The 23660-nt window shown below is 32.1% G+C and overlaps 1 protein-coding gene across 2 annotated transcripts in view; it reads right to left on the bottom strand.

Annotated features, from left to right (window-relative positions):
- LOC122523144 (zwei Ig domain protein zig-8-like) overlaps window positions 1–23660 on the bottom strand; it is a 44379-nt gene that overhangs the window by 4464 nt on the left and 16255 nt on the right. The window contains exons 3-5 of one of the 2 annotated variants that reach the window (XM_043644760.1): window positions 16954–17232; window positions 1657–1838; window positions 1149–1362 (exon numbers count right to left, since the gene is read on the bottom strand). In XM_043644760.1, coding sequence (XP_043500695.1) covers window positions 1149–1362; window positions 1657–1838; window positions 16954–17232 — 675 coding nt within the window. Of the gene's footprint in view, window positions 1–1148; window positions 1363–1656; window positions 1842–16953; window positions 17233–23660 lie in introns of both variants that reach the window. The other variant, XM_043644759.1, reaches the window with a different exon arrangement.

A 23660-nucleotide genomic window follows, 5' to 3' on the forward strand; every position in this document is an offset into this window, starting at 1 on the left:
AAAAATAATACTATAAAATGAAATAATTCTATCCGTTTCAAATTCTATTATACGAATGAACGAAGGAACGAACGAACGAACGAAAGAATTGAATAGATGAAAAAAAAAATCTTCGGGAAAGAAATAGTATCTTATATCGATTTGTATTATCTACGTAAAGTACTTGCTTTTCTTTGGGATTTGAAAATCGATTTCTATTAAAAACGTTTTGAGGAGTTTGAGATCGTCTCTTGATGGAGAATAATAGAAAGAGAATTGTATCTTATGTGTTTGTACAATCAAGATCAGAAGTGAATGGCAAATTCTTGAATAAATACGTTCGATTGTAAAGTCAACTTCGAACAAGGTTCTCACGGTCGAAAAGCGATATGTGTTCGTTCGTTCGTACGTACTGGTGGCACCTATCGATCTATCCATTCTTACAGAGTCAAGTGGAAGAACGTAAAAACAAGGATATTCTTCGAGTTCAAGATAGAATTTATTACTACATTGGAAAATTGAGACCGACTTTACACATATATTTTTCTCGACTTTTATTTCTTTTACTGTAAATATGTAGGATACTGTAAATATCAGATAACATGAAAATAAAATGAAATCTACTCATTATGCAGATATTTATTTTAATCAAACAATAAATAAATGAATTTAAAATGCCGTAGGAATAATAAATTTACCATAACGCTACAATAAATAGATTATTTTTAGAGTGTTGGTACTATAAATTAATATTAATTATAATATCATCAAAAAATTAATATCGAGTTAAGAATCAGTTAACAGTTAATACACTGCTGCTATAAGATAAAATTTTGTTTTCTCTTTATTAAAATTTCATTCTGTGAGAGAGAAATATAAAATAATTTAATTAAATTTATAATTATTCACGGGGTAACGTTTAAACACATATAATATAAGAAATGTTCTCCAATTGATATTTAAGTATCTAGAGATAATGAATTAAAGTTTCAAAGAGCGTTTAAAACTCGAGCTTTAAACAATTTAGGTGAAAAGTTTAGTAGGAACTTCAACCCTTATAATATATATCTCATGTTGTTCGTATTTCTTGGATGTTGAGTTTTCTTCGTAATTAAACACAGACAGATAAGTCAACGTATCTTTGGCTAAATTTAAAGTTACGATATTACCAAGAACAGTGACATTCGTAACCAGCATTCTCGGTGGATGTGTATTCACTTGACAGATGTATATCCCATGGTCTTCCCTCTGCACACCAGCGATTACTAGTCTCCAGTTATTCGGATACTGGAAACTGACGCTGTATCTTGTACCGGAAATGTGAGTCGTGTTGCCCAGAGTTAGAAGTGAGCTCCAGTCGTCGTTTCGACGAACCCACATGACCTGTGATCGAAATATATCGGTTTACATACGAACTCGAATTAGACATGAAATATCTTATTGAATTCTCATATAACCTTACTATTAGATTATACCGACCGATATTATCCAGTAAATATATTTAAACAATTTCCGATTTCCTCATTCATCTGTATTATTACCTTTTCTTTCACATTTTAATAACAATAATATCCAATAATTCCGTGTAACTTCATTATAAATTAAATATAAATGTATACCTAACATTTTTATTTTTTTTTATTATTTATAAAATAATTCATTTTCGTATATACTAACTTGTCTTCCAGCAAGCATAGCAACGCGACAATCTAGCAAAGCCGTAGCACCCAAATGCAATGCCACGTTCTGTGTTCCATTGATTCCTTGTCCTTCGGCATTTTCAAAATAAGGGTCCCAATCGGTGACACGGTGATGCCTCAAGCGAGGTATCCTAAATGGTGGCAATACAGCAGACATTTCTTCTGAAATTGATTCAAATAAACAAATTATATAACAATATGTAAATTATTATAATATTTTCAAATTATATGAAAATCTTTTTTTATTCATATACGAGTTCGTATTTATTTGTTAAATTTTTAATGAAAAGATTTTGATCATAGACGATTTATTTAGAATAGGTACTGTAAGTATTTCACGCAAGATTACAATGCATTACAATTCCCTTTTGCTCGTTTGCCTATCTTTTCTCTATTTCTCTCTCTCTTACTGTTTCTCTCTCTCTCTCTCTCTCTACCTGTCTCTTTCTTCCTCTCGTAATGTTCCAAACAATAAGGGATAACAGAACCATCCACTGTCTGGGTATACGAGTAAAGCCTCGATCTAATTTCTCTGAGAGCACAATTTCAGTAAGATTTTCACGTAAGCCATAGACATATGTCTTGCGTGGGAATGTTGCACGCGTAGGCTTCCTCCTTTACAAAAATACTCAAAAAATACACGTACGCATACATGTACGCGTATATAAATTAGTATAGAAATGTTTACGACTGGAAATCCGAATTTCATTTTGTTAAATATTAATTTCAAGTTCTTCGTTCTGTAACAAGCAAACCCAATGGAATATTTTCCGTTATATAAACATATGTATTTATGAATAAACATCCATTTATTTTTCAAGATTTGTATTATATTGTAAGATATTTTTCGTAATCCTTATAATTCATACAGATTTTATTAATTATGATATAATAGGATACAATATTATTACTCTTTCTTTTTAACTTTTTATTCTGAGGTAGGTTTACTCAAAATAGGTTTACTTATCTGTTTTAATCTCTGTTATATTCTCTCTTTCTCTCTTTACTGGGCTACTCCAAACTCCACTAGTTTCATTCGCGTTACCGTGAAAGACCTGAATTGGAGAATGTCAAGATTGACGTGATGAATGTTAACATACACCAGATACTTTAGCGAAAAATCGAATATTTGGATTTATTCTTATACATTAATATTTCGAACATACTTCAAGCGAGCATGTGAATCTTGATATTCTTCAATTTCGGTCTCTCACGGTAACACATACCATACACACTTCTATAAACAAATGCGTATTGTTATCAGTATTGATCGACGCATGTCGACCATATATACACAAACACAATTAACTAACTCCAGAATCTTTCATACTTTGCTCAGCTGTCGATTTCACACACACACACACACGTACACAACTAACTAACGCTAGAATTTTCTATAATATTATTCTTTCAACTGCCAATCAACTTATCTTATACACCTACTAATTATCATTCAACTAATTATTTATTGAATCTTCTATACTACTCTTCCATTTACCGATTAATTAATCTCATACACCTACCTACGCAACTAATAATTACCTGAATCTTCTATACTACTCTTTCAGTTGTCAATCGATTTATCTGATATTCACACACTAACACATCTGGCTAATGCTATGGTAGAATCTTTCATCCTACAATATTTTAAGTAATGAAAAAAAGAAAGAAGTGTGTAAAGGTTCATCTTATGTTGATTTATTATAAAGTAAATCAATCGAAATTAATATAAGTAATTAGCGTAATAAAAAGAAAGGAAAAAAAGAAGCATATAAGAAAAAGGTATTTTTCTTCGTAAAAATAAGATAGAATATTTGATCTTATATGCACGTATAAATATATATATATATACATAAATACACATTTATATTTCCGTACAAAGTAAATGTATTTTAATGAAAATAAGAAAGATATTTAAAATGCGAAATTAAATGGAGAATTTATTATCGATCAAATCGATTGAAAATTAACGTACGTAATTAGCGTGACAAAGAGAAAGGAAGAGAGTGAAATAGGAAGGCACACAAAGAGGGTATCTTCTTTTGATAAGAGCAGGTGCAGCCTCTTCCGAGTCAACGCGGAGCAATATCCGTCTGAGAGCGTGGTATGAGGGTTGAAAAAAGTCGAACTCTTGGAACGCTCGAGATTGTTCGTAAAGAGGTGAGAGATATACTCGACTTGGTTGGTTGGTTGGTTGGTTGGTTGGTTGGAGCAAAGAAGGTAGATATCGTATATAAAAAAAGACGGAAAGCGTAAGTGTAAAACGTCGAAACGAAAAAAAAAAGATTAAACGAAAATAAGAGAGAAAGAGAACGAACAAAGAAAGAAAGAGAGAGATAGAGAGAGATAGAGAAAAACGAAGTTCTAAATTAACTACAAAATTGAGTAATCTCTCTCTCTCTCTCTCTTTTCCTATAACAGTAATTATTAACTGTCTATTAAATATTCGAAGTTTAAAGAGAATTTATTTCGCTCGTTTTCGGTAAATGCGAGATGAGTTCAAAGGGTGGAAAAAGTTAAGTGGACTTCTAAAATACTGGAAACGAGCTCGAGTGGATATAAACAAGCGTGGAAAAGTGCTTCTTCTTTCTCTTTCTCTTTCATTCATTTCGTCTCAACTCTTTCACGAAAAGCCCTTTCGAAAAGGACCCTAACATCACGAGGTTACCAACAAATTGTACGGGGTTTCTTAAGGATAATAAACAAAAGAAACTTGCTTTTTATTCTTCGAACTCTCTCTCAAATGTCTTACTTGTTGGCTTTTATTCTTTCAAACATCTTCTTTTATCGTCTATTTTTGTTCTTTTTTTATATGTTTTTTCTTTTTTTAGAACATTGATGAATCTACAAAGTGTCATTTCGTGGTGGCGTTTGATTTATAAAGGTTCTTCGTGTCTCATAATAGATCGATCATTTTTCGGATATTGGTTTCTGATTTCCTTCAGCGTTGATTATATTTTTATTATAAACGACAGTCACATTATAAACGTTACGAATGATGCTCGCGTCTTAATCATATAAATACAAAAATTTATTATACGATGCTATCATTTGAATCATTTTTATGACATTTTAAATTTAATCGTGATCATTTTATTTCGACCTAACAATAAATGCAATGACATTTAATTTTAAATGAGATCAGAAATCAAGAAATCGAAAGTTAACCAAGTGATTTCCTATAAGAACCATTCGTTCTACGTGCTTGAATAAGCAATAATCAATGACCTGATTTAAAGAATGCACAATTGTTAGAAAATGTATACCTATATCTATACGTTTCTAATGTAAGTAAGTTGATAATGTAAGTAAGTTGGTACGAGGACATTGTAGGTGCCAAGAATTTCTCTTCAATTTCATCCACTATGCCAAAAAGTCTTTCCAACGTGAGAATCTTTCGAATTTGTGAACGAGTAAGCAAAGCTTTTCTTACATTTTCTCAAAGATTCGTCGAGATCAATCTCTCATTTTCTTTTTATTTTATGTATACTTTAATATCTTCCAGATAAATAAAAGATATTGTACGATATTTTTCAACTAAATCAAATGGAACATTGTAATATCCCGATTTATAAAATGAAAAAATCATTTTATAAGATTTAAAAAAAAAAAATTGGAGAGAGAATTTTATTAAATTTTACAACCGTTACTTCATATTTTGCAGCCTGCGTATTGGTAAAACGGGATGAACGACTAAAGTGATGATAAGCGTCATTTGCAACGCAAAACGTGAAAAATTGTACGAGTACTCGATATTGCCAATGCTCGAAATGGAACAAGGATATTAACTAATTGATTCGTTCGATCTTCCCTTTTTCAAACTCTCTCTCTCTCTCTCTCTCTCTCTCTCTCTCTCTCTGTTATTTTGTCCATTTTGTATTTTTTTCTCTTTCAGTTTTTTCGGTTTCTTCTTTTTCTTGCTTTTTAGAAACAAAAAAAAAGAATTTATTTTTTCTTATTTAGTTCATTTCCCTTTTTTCTTTTGGAGAAAAGTGTGTCCTTCAACGATTACATCATATTTGCATTTCCCTACTAAATGAGATTCGCTAAAAACGAGCTAAAAGATATTTCAATTTAAAGACGGAGATAAAACTACGTGGCTTTACTTAGCGAGGAGATATGAATATTAACGAGAACGTATGAAAATATTTTTCTCGATTATCGCATAGGAAAAGTGTGTCTTATATATTATATTTCATTTTATACACATTTGCACGTACATATATACATACATACATATGTACACACGTACGTACACATATACGTTAAATTTAGAATCGATCGTTAAAGAGATAAAATGTTCGCTCGAACGATCGATTCTTCTATGTCTCGTTGAAAGAGAAAATGACTTATCCTTTGGGTGATCCGATTTTTGTTGTCAGTGTTTTTGGTTCACTGGATAAAAAACCTTAACGTCTTCGACAAAGTATAGTTTTATGTCTTGCCTTCGGCTCAGTCTATCCTATCACCTTGGAATCCTCTTCCTTTCGATCTACGGTCTAGATCGTTCTATGAACTATGGGAAAGAGGAGGAGGATAAGGAGGAGGACGAGGAGGAGAATCCAGTAACTAGACACTTTCTAGTTTAACCAACCACTAAACTCGATAGTAGTGAACTCAGAGATCGTTTGAGTTGCTTCTATCGAATCGTTAACAATATCTGGAACATCTATAACTGGACTTGTATATAATATTATATATCAATTTTGAACAATACTATTCATGCGATAATCAAAATAAAAAATGTGTCTCACAAGGTTCGAAGATTATTAATAAATTATTTTTCTTGTTGTTTCTCTATTTTCGTAAAAGATTTATTAATTTTTGTCTATATTTCAATTCGCACGTCTTCTTTCTGGCTCGAAGTATATTTCTGTTTTCATGAATTTAGTACTCCGATTTATTTTAATTTAATATCCGCAACCCTGACGCGCGCGCGTGTTACCTATGCCGAGCGATTTTTGAAAACGAGTGATTATAGTTGAAACTTTCGTATAAAATTTTAGTGACACTAAAACGTTACGCGTTAGATTATAAACCTGGTAATAAATGCGAATTGGCAGCTGGCACTTTCTCGCGTCGATATTCGATTTTAGGAACAACCCTTAGCGAGGTTCTCCTGCGTCGATTTTCACCATCAGAACAGTTTCCTGATTGCTTTTCGATCGACCTTCTCTAACTATTAGGAATATCTAAAATCGTGACAAGTAATTGACGATTCTCGATACAATTATTTCTAGTTATTTCACGATCAATTTTACATCTCTAATTCTTTTCCATGTTAATCCGTTATTCCTCCAAATACAAATATTATTATTATTATTACGATTCTAACGATGACTTGTATATATAATTTAAAAACGTCTAGTTTCAGAAGGATAACATCATTATAAAGAAAATAGAAATAAGAGACAAGTATAATGGTAACTTTCATTTCATGAAAATACGTTAGAATCTTTCGTAATTGCAATATTGTTCTTTGTGTACGTGCATGTCCAGTTTCTCTTTGGATAACGTTGATGATTCTGTTACTATACTTGTTATAGCTTTTACAAGATAAAGATAAAGAGAGAGGGAGAGAGAAAGAGAAGCTAAAATAAAAAATAAAAAATACGAAACGTCATCGGTCAAAGCCGAGAGGTGCGTGAATCTACAAAAGGCCAACATAATAATGAACGAAATAGCTTGTTGTACAGGAAAAACCAGCAAGTTTTCTACCTATTTCTTCACATGCATGTGTTCACGCGCAAAAAAGGGCGTTAATTAAGCTCCGCGAATCCATTAGACATTCGACAACTTCTGTACAATGACGAGAGAGAGAGAGAGTGGGAGAAAAAAAAGGTCAGTTACTGCACGTGCCTTTCATTAGCACTAATGGGAGAGGAGAGGGGAAAGGTTTGAACTCTCCGCTAAAAATCTCCCGCTATTCTCTCTCTTTTACTCATACACATATAATCTCTCTCTCTCTCTCTCTCTCTCAAACTCACACAAACACACATTTTTCCTCTCTCTCAAATTTACACACTCACACTCACACTCATCCCTTTACCTTTGTACTCACTTTTCTCTCCTTGTTTCTTCCACACACATATATCGAATATATATGAATATACACTCATCCCTTTACCCTTTTCCTCTCTTATTTTCTCTCTCACTCTCTCCCTTTTCCTTTTTCGCTCGTAGCTTCGAGTTAGAGATTAAAGTACTTGACCCAAAGTGCTCTATTATCGACGTCCATTCTCTGCTGGCGATTCTTCCAACGATGGACTTTCGAGCCTCGATTCGCATCGTCGACCATATAACTCAAATAATTAACGCTTAGCTGCATTGTCGAGGGGTGGGATTATACATTGCCGAAAATTCGTGAAGAAAGTTGCTGAGAAAGAGAGAGAGAGAGAGAGAGAAATCGTATATAACAACTGATTGGAATAAATGAACGGAAAACGGTAAAGTAGTTTCCCGATTGCGATTCGTTACGATCGATGATGTTTTCTCGAATTTAAAATCGAGTTTATTTTATATCGGCCAGTTTTTTTCTTTTTTTTTAATCCAGGAAATTGAACAACCATTGTTGCATTGTAAAATCGCTCGGAATAAAACGAGATCTTGTTCGTAATATCTTTTTTTTTCTTCCACTATACTTTAACGCTTTTATATAAATACTTTTGGAAATGTATTTTCGAGAGATGTAAATATCTCATACGCGAAATAATACGTATTAATTATAAACATTGTGTATATATATATATATGTAGAATTTAAATGAAGGCATTTAATTATTAGTTTATCATTTAAAATATTTGTAGTGTTCTATCGTTAAAAAATTCTATTTAAAAAAATTAATTTTTAAAGAATATCTCATTAATGAATATAATATTGTTATTTTTAAAAATTATTCTTTATTTATAAAACATAAAAATAATAAATGCTTAAGTGTATTTAATGATAGAAAATTAATGATGAATTGTTTCAAACAAGTACATTCGTTTCATTTATATTCGAGATACAGTCACGAATAGACTTTCTTAAAGATCTTACTTGAAGATCTCATTTTCCTTACGTTTCACTTATTTCATTCTTCTTTCAAACTCAAAAGAAGATACCGATCAAAAGGAGGATCAAGGTAGACATTTCTAATAAATATACATCTAACGAAAACCATTTGTTTCGACGCATCACCTTATAGCAAAAGTGCGAGAACGTTGGATCATTCGTCTTTGGCGCTCGTTTTTCATCTGTGGAACGTGCCGCCGCCCCCCTTCCCCCTCTTCTTCCCACTTTTGCACATTTTAAACCGACGTTTAGCGAATTTTCTCACACGTGTTTTGTACGAGAAAAACTCGACACTCGAATGGTCAATGATCAATTGACAAGTTCGATCATTTCTTGATACAAGTTTATTTTCTTTTACAGACACTTGTTAAAGAATAAAAACAAATTTTATTTCAGTGTCAGATTTTAACAATATTATTTGTAAAAGAATATTTAATATATCTTTTATAAACTTAAATTCCTATAAAAAAAACAATCTGATCATTTGTTCCACATTAATTAACAAATGTAATATGAAAAAGTAACATTAAAATATTATTTGAAAATACACAGACATGCACACGAATAGAAATTGCCTTTCTATTAGGATACAATGAAGAAATATATATACATGGGATAACGTAAACAATTCTTCGGAGAATGTTTTTTTTTATTACCTTGGTTTATTCATTGTTGATAATATTAGTTCCGTTGTCTTTAAAGATGCGCAGATCAATGTCATATTCAGTTCGTGTTTGGAAACCGTACGGTACAGACTGTTTATCGTGATTCTCGCGTATTAGACACGAAATATCTTTCGAAATACATTTTTACATTGTTCATTGTAATTATTAATTATATTTTTTCTACAGGGTGATCATTTTAACCAAGAATTACGATTTACATTAATTAGATATCTCGTTTCATAAATAATTCATTTTACAATTGATTTATTACATTTTAATAATATTCAAATGTTCGTTAAGTAATATAAAATGCAATAATATATAGTTACATGTCACGTGGTTTGAAAATCATTGTCCTTATATATTCCAGAATTTTCGTACTACTTTCTCGTGATTTCTCAACGTGAACTAAGAACTTACTTAATCAAGGAAGTACGTCATCCTGGAATATCTTCTATGAACTCACCGAGCAACAGAACGATAACAAGTTCACAGCGACGTGTACAGCGAGTTGATACTTCAATGAATATGTTTATACATTGTAATTATAATCTTCTTGTTACAATTCAAAGGAATAAGTTCAATTCCATCGAAGAAAAGGTATTTATGTATATATATATTTTGTTCTAATCGTCATTATATTAATTATTTAATTAGATAAAAGAAACTTTTGACGATTAGAATCATTTTAACGCCAAAAATAATTTACTTGTAATATTTTCGCGTGGTTTATACGAATACATTTTCTTGAATATTTTAACAACGTAAGTACGCATGAATACATGAGAATTTTCTACATGGGATCTAATGTAAAATAAAAGAAAAAATATAATAGCACCAGCAGCAGCAGCAGCAGCAGCTTTCGAGATATCTCGTGGATAAAACAAAATGCCAACGGTAAAACGCGTTCGTCACGTTGATAAGCCATGAAAAAAGAAAATGTAAAATAGATTTGTTCGTTGGGCAGAGGTGAGTAGGAGATGAATGGGAAGAAAAACGATACTAATATTTCAACGTTCCACATACATACATAGAAATATATATATATATAACTGATCTTCCCCAAATATTTCCATTTTTGGTCATGTAAAACGAACGAAAAAAGTATTTTAAATATATTACGAATATATAGTATTAGACAGGTGAGAGAATTAATGAAATAAACTACCTATTCGGATGAACCTTTTATATCGATTGGGATTAACTGACATGGGAAAACGAGACGTTAACGATTCAAAGGCAAATCAACGGAAAAAAGCTGTTAGAATAAAAAAAGGAAAAGAAAAATTCTCAACGAGAAACAATTACTGTGTAGACTTTCCAACAATTTTGGGTTATCGCGTGGAAATATTATTTCCGTTTCGTGACGCATCGTTAAGCTGAGAGATAGATATAAATTAAATACATATATATATATATACACATGTACGTATATATGTAATGCATATATTTTTTTGTCGACGTAAAAATATGATTTTTCTAGCGGTATTTAGATAGTAATTATCAGACATATGTAACGTATTTCTATTTCCTCCGAAAAAAAAGAAAAATAAAAATAAAAATAAAAATATAAATTGTTTCTTTTTCACGATGAGAAATACTTGTTGCTAGCATAAATACTTACACGGAATTTTCCGCGTGGATGGGACGTTTCGTTATTTTTTTGAATTGCCACTACTAAAAATTACGTTACAATGTTCAACGAATATGGATTGTCATGCCACGAAATTAAATGAAACAAGATTTATAAGCTACACATTTTGAAATTGCTTGTACGTTTTTCAAGTCGGAAAACTCGTCGCGATTCATCCGGCAATAACCTTTCAATCAGCATTTTTCGAAATTGATTTTGAGATCGATTTATCTCGTGTAAGTTCATTGAAACTCGTTTTAGATAAACGAACACGAACGTACACGAATGCGCGTTTGTATTCTATATGAAGCAATGAGAGTAGATCGTTTTTTTTCTTTTTTCTATTTTACAATACTTCAAGAGAAATCAATTTCTCGTTAGACCGGATAATAAACCGAACGATTTAGTGTTCCAGATGGGACATTGTTTACTTCAATTGAGAGTTAAAATAAAATAGTTCTAATACAGAAGTAGCATACTAATTCCAAGAGGACATTCTCAATAACGAAGTAACTTTGAATCTAATCCTCTTGTAAATCCGTTTCGACCGTACTGGAATATTGTACTTCTTCCTAAGATTGTAGATATGTATGTGTATATATATATAAAGCTTTGTAGTATAGATTGTTTGAGTAATCTAACTTATTTACTTCGTTATCACGTTTCTCCAATAAAATTTGATATCTTTCATTTCGTTTTATTCTCTAGAGAGTTTCTATATATTACGTATGTACGTTCGATTTATATCGATTTATACGATTGTATTATTTCAACGTATAATATAATATATATGATTAAGTTTATTTTGAAATTTTCATATCTTGGAATTTTTTTTATTAAACAATCAAATATTTTTTATTTCAAGTTTACAGTACTTAGGTATCCTTGTGCATTTCATCATAAACTGTTACGCATTTAACTGAATCGATAACCGATCCGATATCCGATCTCGATAGACTCGTCAAATGCTTAAAGTCGTATATAACCACCAATTACCTTGTCAAAGTCAGAGTCGATAAATTTAAATTGAGCGAAAACATTTATTTGCTTGTCAAACGATGTCTTTTCAATTTGCTGCTCTACGAAAATCATTTTCTTAACGTATAACATAGACGTGCCTATATGAAAATACATAAAAGTGTATTCTTAAACGAGTATTATCATTTTCCTCAAAATTATTAAAGTACATATTTTCGGTAAAATTTTATTTTGTTATTATTAAATTGATGTACTTACTAAAATTAAAAGATTCTACGTAATAAATGTCACGCTAACAAACTTCAGTATACGTAGAATTTCGAAAATGAAATTAAAAATCTAGGTTAGTCGCTGAATAATGCTTTCGTCACGACCTCGTTTAGGTGAACCATAAAGAAAAGGAACCACCTCCAGCGTACTGATTTTCTCGACTCGTTGAAGAATAGCGATCATTTTGTCGTTGTGAAATTATTAGATATAATACAATAACATTCGGTTGATTTCATTCACACATTCATAGAAATACGTTGACCATAAGATCGAAATCTTTGGACCGAACGACAGATAATGATAAAATTTCTTTATCTTTTTTTATATTAGATCGACAGTTTTCTTTGTAAACAGAGTCCAATCGACAACCGACAGGATGGTTTTGATCGATCGATATATTATCTGTTTTTCTTTTAATCGAATAATTCGTATAATGTTGAATCACAATTTCTATTGGTACACACTGGCTTTCCATAATTTCGAGCCGATCACTTTCGCGTCAATGATGAAACTTATGGATCGTTCAATAATCCAATTCATTACTTCATTGCATAGTTGGAAAACTATAATCCTCGTTTCGAGAGACAATTTGATTAATCAGGATCGTTGATGTTGGGAGAAAATCATTGGAAACTCTCGAACGTTTTAAACACGTTTAAAGTGTTTGTTAGATATGTTAATCTGTATAAATCGTACAAGCTGTTTTGATATTATTTAATGACTAGTAAGAAGTTGATAATATTAGGATATAACAATTTTATGTTAATTTGAGAACATTTCTTTTTTAAAACGTGTCGTTGCAAAACTTCTTTTTTTTCTTTTTTTTCAAATCTAATCGTCTCGTCAAAATTTCATGAGGATTTAGAGGAACTACTCGGTTCTGATAATAAAACAGAAAGACCCTACATTTGCGGCATAATGTGGCAATAGATTTAAACGGGATTCAAGCGATAACACGTAAGTGCACTCGTCGGAATATTTTCTCACGAATTACGTGTCCAAGTGTTTCGATTCGTCGATAAAAAAAGAAAAAGAATTTCGTATATTATTTAGATATTTATCCAAACAGTTTATCTTACCGCCTTAAATATTATAGCATTGTTTGAAAGAAAATTATTCTCCATTTTTTTCGTATCGATCATGCATACATTTTTTTAACGAAAAAAAAGAAAAGAATAACGTCTTATTTTGTAGATCATCTCAATATTATCTACGAATATACGGCTTTCGACGCAAACTCTCATAATTGGAGTTTGATAGAAGATTCTTTCTATCTGTTCTAAATTCGACTGGACGATACGACGGTGGGTACGCCATGCAATTTACACTTTCGATGCAATTAACGGTTGGTAATATGGGACACGTTACCTCGAGGGAAATGCAGTAACAGCAGTAGCAACAACAACAACAACAACAACAACAACACAACAAGAACGAATGTACGTTTCTATCGTTAGAGTGTCCAGGACGAGGCAGGAAAACGTAAGAGTTTTTTTTTTGCACACTTGCATTTTTTATTCGTCGTATAAAAAGGAAGTAAATGCATTTTAAAATCACGCGACGATTTTTATCGTTGGTACAGTCACGACGACGACTACGACGACGACGACGTTGAAAATTTGTGTCGCTAAAAGTTAAATTTCTACAAACGTAATCAGCTCACATGATATATTAGGTTGTGTTAAATTTATAGGAACATACGTGTACACATACATAGAGATATATATATGAATACTATATCCATGCGTTTACCACCCCACTACGAACATCGATAACCAAACGATCGCTAACGTTCGTGACTGTGTGCACAACATATAGGGTGTTCCAAAAATATTTCCACGAATGCTAACAACCTTGCCAGTTTGATACGAAATATCGAATATTAGTAAATCTACATTTTCGTGATCCTTATTTTTAAAATCGATAAAATTACCAACCAATCGATCGGTCACTAAGTTCATCCCTAATATTTCAATGAACGCACCCTATACAGGATGGGGTGAACATAAATGCGACGTTCAAATAAATCACACGGACAGATAAACGTAAATCACCGTTCTGCATATATCCCCATAATAGAGAATCGTCCCGATTCGTTGAAAATTACAGCATACTCGATGACATCCGTCCGTTAAGCGTGAAATGAATCCGCATTATCGGAATGAATTATTTTCTAGATGCTTTTTTGAATGGAAGAATATCAAAATCGTTCCCTGTTATCGGAATGTAACCTATTATTCGGTGATAGGGAGCACCATTTTCGACAACTTTTTATAAAAGTAAGAAAAGAAAAACATAAATAAAAGACCGATGTTAAATGAATGTATTGATCGATGTTATAAGGAATAATAAATACGGTAAATAGAAAACATATTGAAGCTGACCAACTGATCTTTTTTTATTTATTTTCTCAAATCTTTTCGCATAGATCGAACGATTCGGTGTTGGGATTATTCATTGAATTATAAATAAAAAAGAGAGAGAAAGAACGAAAGAGAGACAGAATATAAAATTCGTACGGTGTGTTAGAGAAGGATGGCCGCAATGGGGGTTCGGTCATAAAATTCAGCCTAGAAGCGAAAGTTTAGCTGGCTAGCTCGAGCTTATGTGTGCAGAAAGTATGGATCGTTAGGTGTACTGAGGAAGGGGGGGATGCTGGTTGGACGGGAATTTTGGCGAGAGAGAGAAAAATAGAAAGAAAGAGATAGAGACAGAAAGAGATAGAAGCATTGGTGTGTATGTGTGTTTGTGTGTGTGTGAGAGAGAGAGAGAGAAGAGAAAGTTCCGTGCAACTTTTGCGCCAGACGAATCACCGGCAGGTTTGGGTCGGTAACTCGGATTAGCCACGTATAGTGATCAACTCCAGAGCGAGTAATTAAAGCGGTGCGCACCTCCTTGCACTTCGACTTCGCGCGCCGTTTATTATATTAGAATGGAAAAGGTGGTCTCGGTCCCACGCGTTTTCCTTTATACCACCAAGGGAAAATAGATATCGAGTAGAATTTTGATTAAAATTATCTAACCCTTTAACCAATTCAAAGGAATTAAGGTAAACGTTTAGATGATAATAGAAACAAAATATTGGAAGAAAAAGTAGTAGGATTTGATACGTGTTTTCCTTCCTCTGCATCGACAGAAAATAAATATCCGTGTAGAATTTAGATTAAAATTATCTAATCCTTTAATCAATTCAAAGGAATTAAGATAAACGTTTAGATGATAATAGAAAATAAATATTGGAAGAACAAGTCTTAGGTTGCATACGTGTTTTCATTCCTGCATCTAGGGAAAATAGATATTCGGCCGAAATTTTGTTGAAATTTTTCTAATCGTCAGAACAATTTGAGAATTATAAATTGAATATTTCAATGGAATTACCAAAATTGTAAGAAACTGGTTTACGTTGCATACGTGTTATCTTTTCTACACCAGGATAAATGTATATCTAGGTGAGTTGTAATTAAATTTTGTAACCATTTGAAAATGAGGTCTAAAATTTGGGTAAAAATATGAACGGAGAGAAAAGGTGTAACGGTGAACATAACTGTGGGTTAGATAAATAAATAATTTCTTTAATAATTATATCATTGATATTAGTTACATATTTATAATATAAAAATTGAAACAATTGAATATAAAAAAAAAAAGAAAAGTAGATAAAAAATATAAAAGAAAGAAGAGATAAATAACAAAACAAAATGCTAGACATAGGACATCATGCGAAAGACATAAGAGAAGGTAGGGGAAAAGAATTCGAGCAAGTGAGCAAATATTGAAAATTCTCATTCATGCATTATCGCTCGCCATCTGTTCCCTTCATTTTCTTTTTCCCCCTTTTTTTTCTTTTCTTTTTTTTTTGTAACAATATTTTTTTTCTCGTACAAACAACTGTGCGGAAAACGGTCGGAAACTAGCATGAGAGGCTTTGTCCGATAGTCATTCGCTTGATAAATACAGACTCACTTTACAAATCGCATTCCATTTTCACCCTTTTTTTTTCTCTGACAGATTTTTTTTTAGGAATATTATCAAATTTCGCCATTAGATTTTTACTGGTCGAAATTTTTATCGTAGCAATATTAAAATTCCTGCTTTCGAATAACCTAGATATCATCTGTACATACATGAATACAAGGCTCGTTGCGATTTCTTTTCCATTTCGGACAAATAACGTGCCATTTTTGGATGGGCAAGCTGGATTTAATCAACTACTATTCAACCTACGCCAGAAGGCCTTCTATTTTTTCAAAGTTGAATCAGTTCTTTGAAAAGTTGCTTTAATCTTTTGTATTTTTACGTTATCATGCACTGATAATATTTTTTTAATCATCGATCATCAGTGGAATCTGCATTTGTTTCGTTGATAAAAGTTTTCGTTTTAACCGATACAATTGTATACCTACCAGCTGTCCGGTAAAGGATTAATATGATACTCGTTAAAATTTATTTCAAATTGTAAACATTAAATGTTTCGTTGAATTTTTCGATTTTTTATAACAATTATTTTTAATTCCAATCGCGCGTTGATCATCGATTCAATTTAATTCAAAATTCGTCATTGAGATTTTTAGATAAAATTTATATAAAAAAAAAAGAAGAAAAAAAATAGAATACAAAAATTGTCTAGAGATTAAATAATAACTTTTCGTTAATAATCGTTGAGTCGTTAACTCACCTTGCAAACGAGTTATATTTCTCATCGTTGGGTAGCTGTTAACAAGCTTCTCGCGTAGATGGGTCCTCTCGCAGTGGCACTGATAATTGGTGATTACGATCGTGGTTGTCGCGAATGCGAGGAACAACCTTGACCCCCAGGTTGGTCCTGTCGACATCGTCCACCGGTTTTCGCATCCCCCGAAGCTTTCGATGTTCAACGCGGAATCTTGATATTCGCTGACGTGACACCTCTGGGGGATCGTTTTCAGAACGATCGCAAATTGTCGTACTTGTCCGTCTGAAACACGGACAAGATTATTCGCTATGGAATTCTTTAAAAAATAAAAAAGAAAGTGTAAAGTGACAATTTTTATACGATGTCAATTTACTTGGAAAAAATCATTTAGAATAATCAATTTTCATTCGTCAAGAATAAATGTCAAATTAAATTCCTCCGGCGTCAGATTAAAATTTATACGACAACAAGAAAATCAAGAATAATTATCGAAACATTTTCTACATTTTCATAATAAATTACTACGAAAAGGTAGAAATTTGATTCCATATATAAATATATATATATATATATATCGATAAATTAAATTTGATATTTATATTGATAAATTAAATTTGCAATGAAAAGAAATTTATTCGTAGTTAGTTTTATTTAAAAAAATAATAAAAAAATAAAATTACGATAATACGTGTTATGAAATTTGTTCAAGGTTCAATTTGAATGAGGAGAAAAAATAGGGTAAGTGATAGAAAGAAAAAGTAATCATCAGTGTCCTTTAATCTTTTGACGTTGATCGAGGTAATGATAGGAGAACATCCACGTAGGGAATCGATCTGAAATGCGGCTACAGGTGCGAGTGACGTACAATACGGTCTATCGTTGCACTCGGATAATAACAGTTGCACTCGTAGCGCTTGGGCACTCAGGGCTCGTCTCCCGACATTTAAATTATCGAAGGGAAGTGCACAAGCGTTCGATATTTTAACGTCAGTTTCACGCAGTGGGTTTAATAGTCTACTTCAACGATTACGCGTTGGCTGTGACGCGAGTCACCAGATAAACGGTTCAAAAGTCAATCAACGTAAAGTAAAAGCTTACACGCTCCAAGAGATTTAATGAAGAAAGAAGGTAACAAATTTTAAGTCTCGTAATTCCTTTTCTTTTTTATTATTATTTATATCGACGAGTGTTTAATGATGCGATCAATGTTACACAATTTTGTATTTTTATATTTTTCTATCTCTTCCCCGTTAAACACACGGATTGAAAAAATTTACGATATTCGTAAAATAAATATCGTTCGATTGTACGAAACGATAATTACTCGGAACAAAAAAATACAAACTGTACGAATATTTGTGCACGATTATATTGTAAAAAAAGTAAAAGAAAAAAAAAATAACAAATATTTGACATGGGAATAATGTTATAATATGAATAAGAGGTAAGAAGATTTATATATCAGCTAGCCTAGCTAGCTATCATCATTACTTTTTCGTACATCTACATTTTCGAGGATTACATTTGTCAGTTGACTTTACGTTATCGAGATATATTACGAAGTTTCGTTTTCTCACATAGTGAGAAAAATTCGTGTTGGTTTTTAGCTTTCGATGGTGTGCGAATAAACAAAGATGGATGAAAGTGGTGAGAAAGAAGAGAAAGAAAGAAAGAGAACGGCTCGACGGTTATCTGGCCGAGATACAAGTGCACATTCATTGGAGTATACGTAGGTATACAAGTACCTATCGACACAACCTACAAAATTCTACCCTTCCATTCCTTTCTCTTTCGTCGGGCTGTGATCCATTGAAGAAGCATTCGGAGCTATCGGCCTATCTCTTTTCTCCGTTTTTCAGCATCAGCCAACCCCGAAAAAGAGTTTGGAATTTTATTCAACTTTCCTATCGAAAGACGATACGAAAGTTTCCATGCAAACGGTCGTTCGTTTTACCCCTTTCTCCTTCCCTCATTCCTCCTCCGTATCTAAAAAAGACCTTGCTGAGATTTCTCTTTGAACATTCCATGAAGATGGTTTGCTGGTATCGACTTAAGTAAAAACGAAAAGTAAATCAAATCTACGTCTACCCTCGTAATACCTACATCTGTGTCTATGTATCTTTCGTTCCATTTTTATTTATCCTTGTTTTTTTTTATATATATTATCAAATTATTTTAAAATAAATTAAAAAACAAAACAAACAAGAAAAGTAAAGACTATGTCATAAATAACAATTTAATATCATATTAATCTTTCTATAACTCTATCTTGTATTTTACTTTTATTTTCGAAGATGGCACGTGGCAAATGACATTATTCCAGTTGGCAATATTTTTTCTTCCAGCTTGAAGTTCTCGGGAAAGTTGTATATATAAACGTTTCTCGAGCCATTGCTCTCGTCTGTGTTTCATTCGTTCGCCATACATATCTATTTGTCTCTTACTCTCTTTTTCTCTTCCTCTCTCTTTTTTCATCCCCTCTAATTTCTCTTTTTCTCCTTCACATTTTCCTTCGTCTATTATTCCAAGCAAGTGGTTGCACATTGTAACATCGTGGTATAATTTATTCCACCAGCTCACGCAAATATATACTGAAATATTATGTTTGTTCATTTTCGTTGACTATTTTAGTTCTCTCGAAAATCTTCTTTCTGTTTTATCCATTCTGGTTACTTCAAATGGTTTATTTCTTTTTTTGTCTCTTTTTCTTTTTTTTTAATATTTTCATTGTCAATGATTTCGTGATCGGTTCAATAGAAGTAACTGGAACGGATCAAGTTTCGTTTGAACGTTTCGACAAACGAATCGATGCAAGAGAAGAAAGGATGATCAAATATTTTGCTAGCCGGCAGACTTTGAGAGGCGTTTGATCGTGTTTGATCTTATTTGATGATCGTCCTCTCAGTGATATATGTGTGTGTGTATGTATGTGTGTTGTAGAATTTGTCTTCTCATTCTCTTTATCTAGGCGACGAAATTAATGAAATGACTTTGATGAAACTCATTCGATAAGAAAGAACAATTTCACGTCATTGTGATAACAAACAAACCCTTCGTCCTAGGATTAAATACAACATAGAACACGATGTTCCTTTGTTTGAGTTTGTTTCAACTTTGAGTTAGATTATAGTAGTAGAGGGACACGAGTGCAAATTTTACGGTAACGTGATTAAGATTTGTCATTTGAAAATTACTTTCAACGTTTATGAAAAGTTAAATAGTAAGTGTTCATCGAAGTGTTCATCGAATATTTTTTATCTTCAATTATAATCTATAATAATAAAGTATATTTTATTTTTTGGTTTCAAAGAAAATTAAATTCGTAGAAATTCCTTTTCAAAATATTAAATTTTAGGGGTTAAATTAGCGTTGGTAAAAGTTACAAAAAGCTTGGAGAAAAAATTTGTACACAATTCGCGAATATTAATTTAAAAGTTAGTAAATTCTATAGGTGTTCCAGTTTCAAGGGAAATAAAGGGAAGGAAGGTGAAGAGGTAACATCACGCGAAAAGGGAGCTTCTAATCAATGAGAAAGTAACGCCAAGGCACGATTCAGCTTTAGAGTTTTGAGTCTGTGCTGAGAGATGTCACGGAATCGCTATAGCATACTCACGATTTACACGTACAAACTTATTATATAGTAAGTCTTTGAATACTTTCCTTAAAAAAAAAAATAAAGAAAAAAAGAAAAGAAAATGTATTCGACTTTCGGCTAGCGTTTCATGACATTATTAATACGTGTACGTTGTTGGTGTATGCATATAAATGTGCATAACTATGTAGTTTTTACATATTGCACGGATAAAAAAAACGTTAATTTAAGAGATGATAACAACGTAGCTTCATTTTTCATCAGAATATTGCTTCGTGTTATTCATTAATTCGAAACGAAGTTACGGTTGTATTTGGGTATACATAAATGCATAAGTATGGCAGCATTCGCGTGATAGAAAAAAAAAAAAGAAACGAGGTACCTAAGAGCTCGTTATATTTGGGATCGAAGAAAAGTTTTGTGTTACATGTATATCAAACGTTAATCTTTTATAAGACTCAAGATATCTCATTGAGTGAGTAAGAAGGAGAAGAAAGTATAAAGTAAAGTAATAGCAAAGCGATGACTAACTTTTCCAGTTTCCTGTTCCAAGTTCCAAGCGTTAAAACCTGCGTGCAGTCGTAAAACGAAAAGCAGCAAATTTCACGACTTCGTTCAGAATACAACGTATACGTCTATCGACACACTAATACACATAAAATATAAGCTCCGCCCTTTTCATTTCGAAATAAACGCACCACCGGTTGCCTCATGGTCTTCAACATAGTCTATCTATTGTATTCGAATAACGAAGTAAATGCATTTGCAATGCAAACATTACGATCTTTGAACGAAACTCGTGTACCGCAACCGATCAACTTTTCGTTTCACTATCTTTTTTATTAGTTTTTATCGGGATATTATTTACTAAGATTTCGGATAGGAATAACAATTTTGTTGTTAATCATAAATTTTTATTAATTTTATTTTTGTTCTTCAATTTCTTTCTCGTTTCATTTAAAATACGATGCGTCGCTCAATATTCGAACGTATAAAACAATAACGTGAAATTCATAAATAAACAGAAACTGATTACTAATCATCTTAAACAAAACAATAAACCAGTTGATTATATTGTTGCGAATGAAACATTTGCATAGCTCATCGATGATGATTTTGATCCAGAGATAGAAGAAAATCAATCGTGCAAATATTTCAACTAAATATCGGATATTCAGTTCACGGTAATAAAATACGCTCATGCATTGAAGCATCCCTATTGGAATTGATTGACAAGCAATTATATTATTATTCATTTCGAATATCGTTTTTCTATCGGTTAAATGTCAACGTCGATGTCGACCTATTCCTTTCCTTATTCCTATTATTTCACTTCTATCAAAATCTCGTGTACTCTTTTATATTTTTTCAACACTTATATACATCTAAAAATTCTTTTTTCAAAATAATCAAAAAAAAGTGTATATTTTAAATAATATATGTTTATACATATTTTCACTTATTTTATTCGTAAGAAAATAAAACGAGATATTATTACGATGCTTTCGTTTACATTTTTTAATGTCATGATTTTTTGCCTGCGACGGGGAAGCACGGAAAAAGAAAAAAATAAAACAAAAAAAAGAAAGACATTCCATAGGAACGATACCTGACATACGAGAAATGGAAACGAAAAAGGAAAGTAGAAGTATGTACATGGTAAATAGCGAATGTAGACTGCAAACTACGATCGAACTGTACGATACAGCACGACGAAGTTCCTAAGACTTTGAAAGATTTCAGACAGGATAACGATGCTGCTTTTCGGCTTGAAACTACTACCAGTACCAACAAGAACAGTGAATAGTATAAACCTTTTTCCTGTCGAATTTCCTAGCAGACATTGCATCGATATTTATACTATAGCAAATCTCGTAAGTACGAACGCGCCGGTGAGTGAAACGTGATCAGACGAGAGAGACAGTATCAAATCAAAGGTATTGTGAACAAAGAAAGACAGAAATATAGAAAGAGAGAGAGAAAGAGAGAGAGAGAGATAGTGAACTAAAATTCAATAAAATATTTTTTCTATATTTCTAAAAACGTAAAAACAAGAACATACCCTCATTTATTCTTCCCAAAATATATTCATTTGATGAATAGATTCTATCGAATAATGATACGAGTCTCGTTAATACCCGACGCATGAAGCATGAAATACAAACCAACATTAAAATATGGGTCTCAACGAGCAAACAATACGAATAGGAATTAATTAGCAAGATTTTTATCCCAAAAATATCATTCGGTAATTATGAATCTTTTTATCTCCGATAACACGAAGTACCTGGAGCCCTTGTAATTTATTTATTTTTTCCAAAGGGACTTTTTTTTTTTTATTTACGTCTATAGTGCAATTCTATCTCTCACAGTTCATACATCAACGTTACATGTTCTGTAGCTGTAGTGAATCTTTTTCTATTACTATTTTTTATTCTTATTCTACTTTTTCCATGATAATCATGAATAATGGTTTTCGGTATTCAGACGATATAATCGAGAACGCGTGTAGGATACTCTTTTATTTATTATTATTTTCCAATAAAATATCTCTCTCTCTCCTCGATTCCAAACATTTAAAACGCGAAATTGTGTTAACAGCGTGAAAATCTTTAAACGTGCGCGTATATATGACGTATTTACAAAAAAAAAAAAAAGAAATAAAGAAAAAAAAATTATCTTCCTTTAGTCACATTATTTTTCTTTAAATGCATACTCGTAGATAGGATATGTTCTATCTTTTGTTATCTCCGTAGTGATATTTTTAGCTTGTACCTTTGAGAAGTAAAACGCTCGACATATACACACACACACACACATATACACACGCAGAATAGCGATATCTCTTGGTCCGGTACTACATTGCGGTATCTCTCTTCCTTTATGGTGACGCTCATATTGAATATCAAGCGAGGGTGTCCCTCGCAAAAAGAGCGCAAGTCTCTTCCAATGCGCTCGCTTTGAGATCCGAAAAAGTTTACCATCTTCATTAGCATTCATGACGAGCCAACATGTATAGATTGTAATGTGCTATACATTACCTACTATACTTTTAAAGTGTACACTTCGTGTACGTGTACGCTTTCATGTTTATTCACGACGTCTTCAATAATAATCA

This window comes from Polistes fuscatus, unplaced genomic scaffold, assembly GCF_010416935.1.
Source record: "Polistes fuscatus isolate 324 unplaced genomic scaffold, CU_Pfus_HIC Scaffold6, whole genome shotgun sequence".
Lineage (NCBI taxonomy): Eukaryota > Metazoa > Arthropoda > Insecta > Hymenoptera > Vespidae > Polistes > Polistes fuscatus.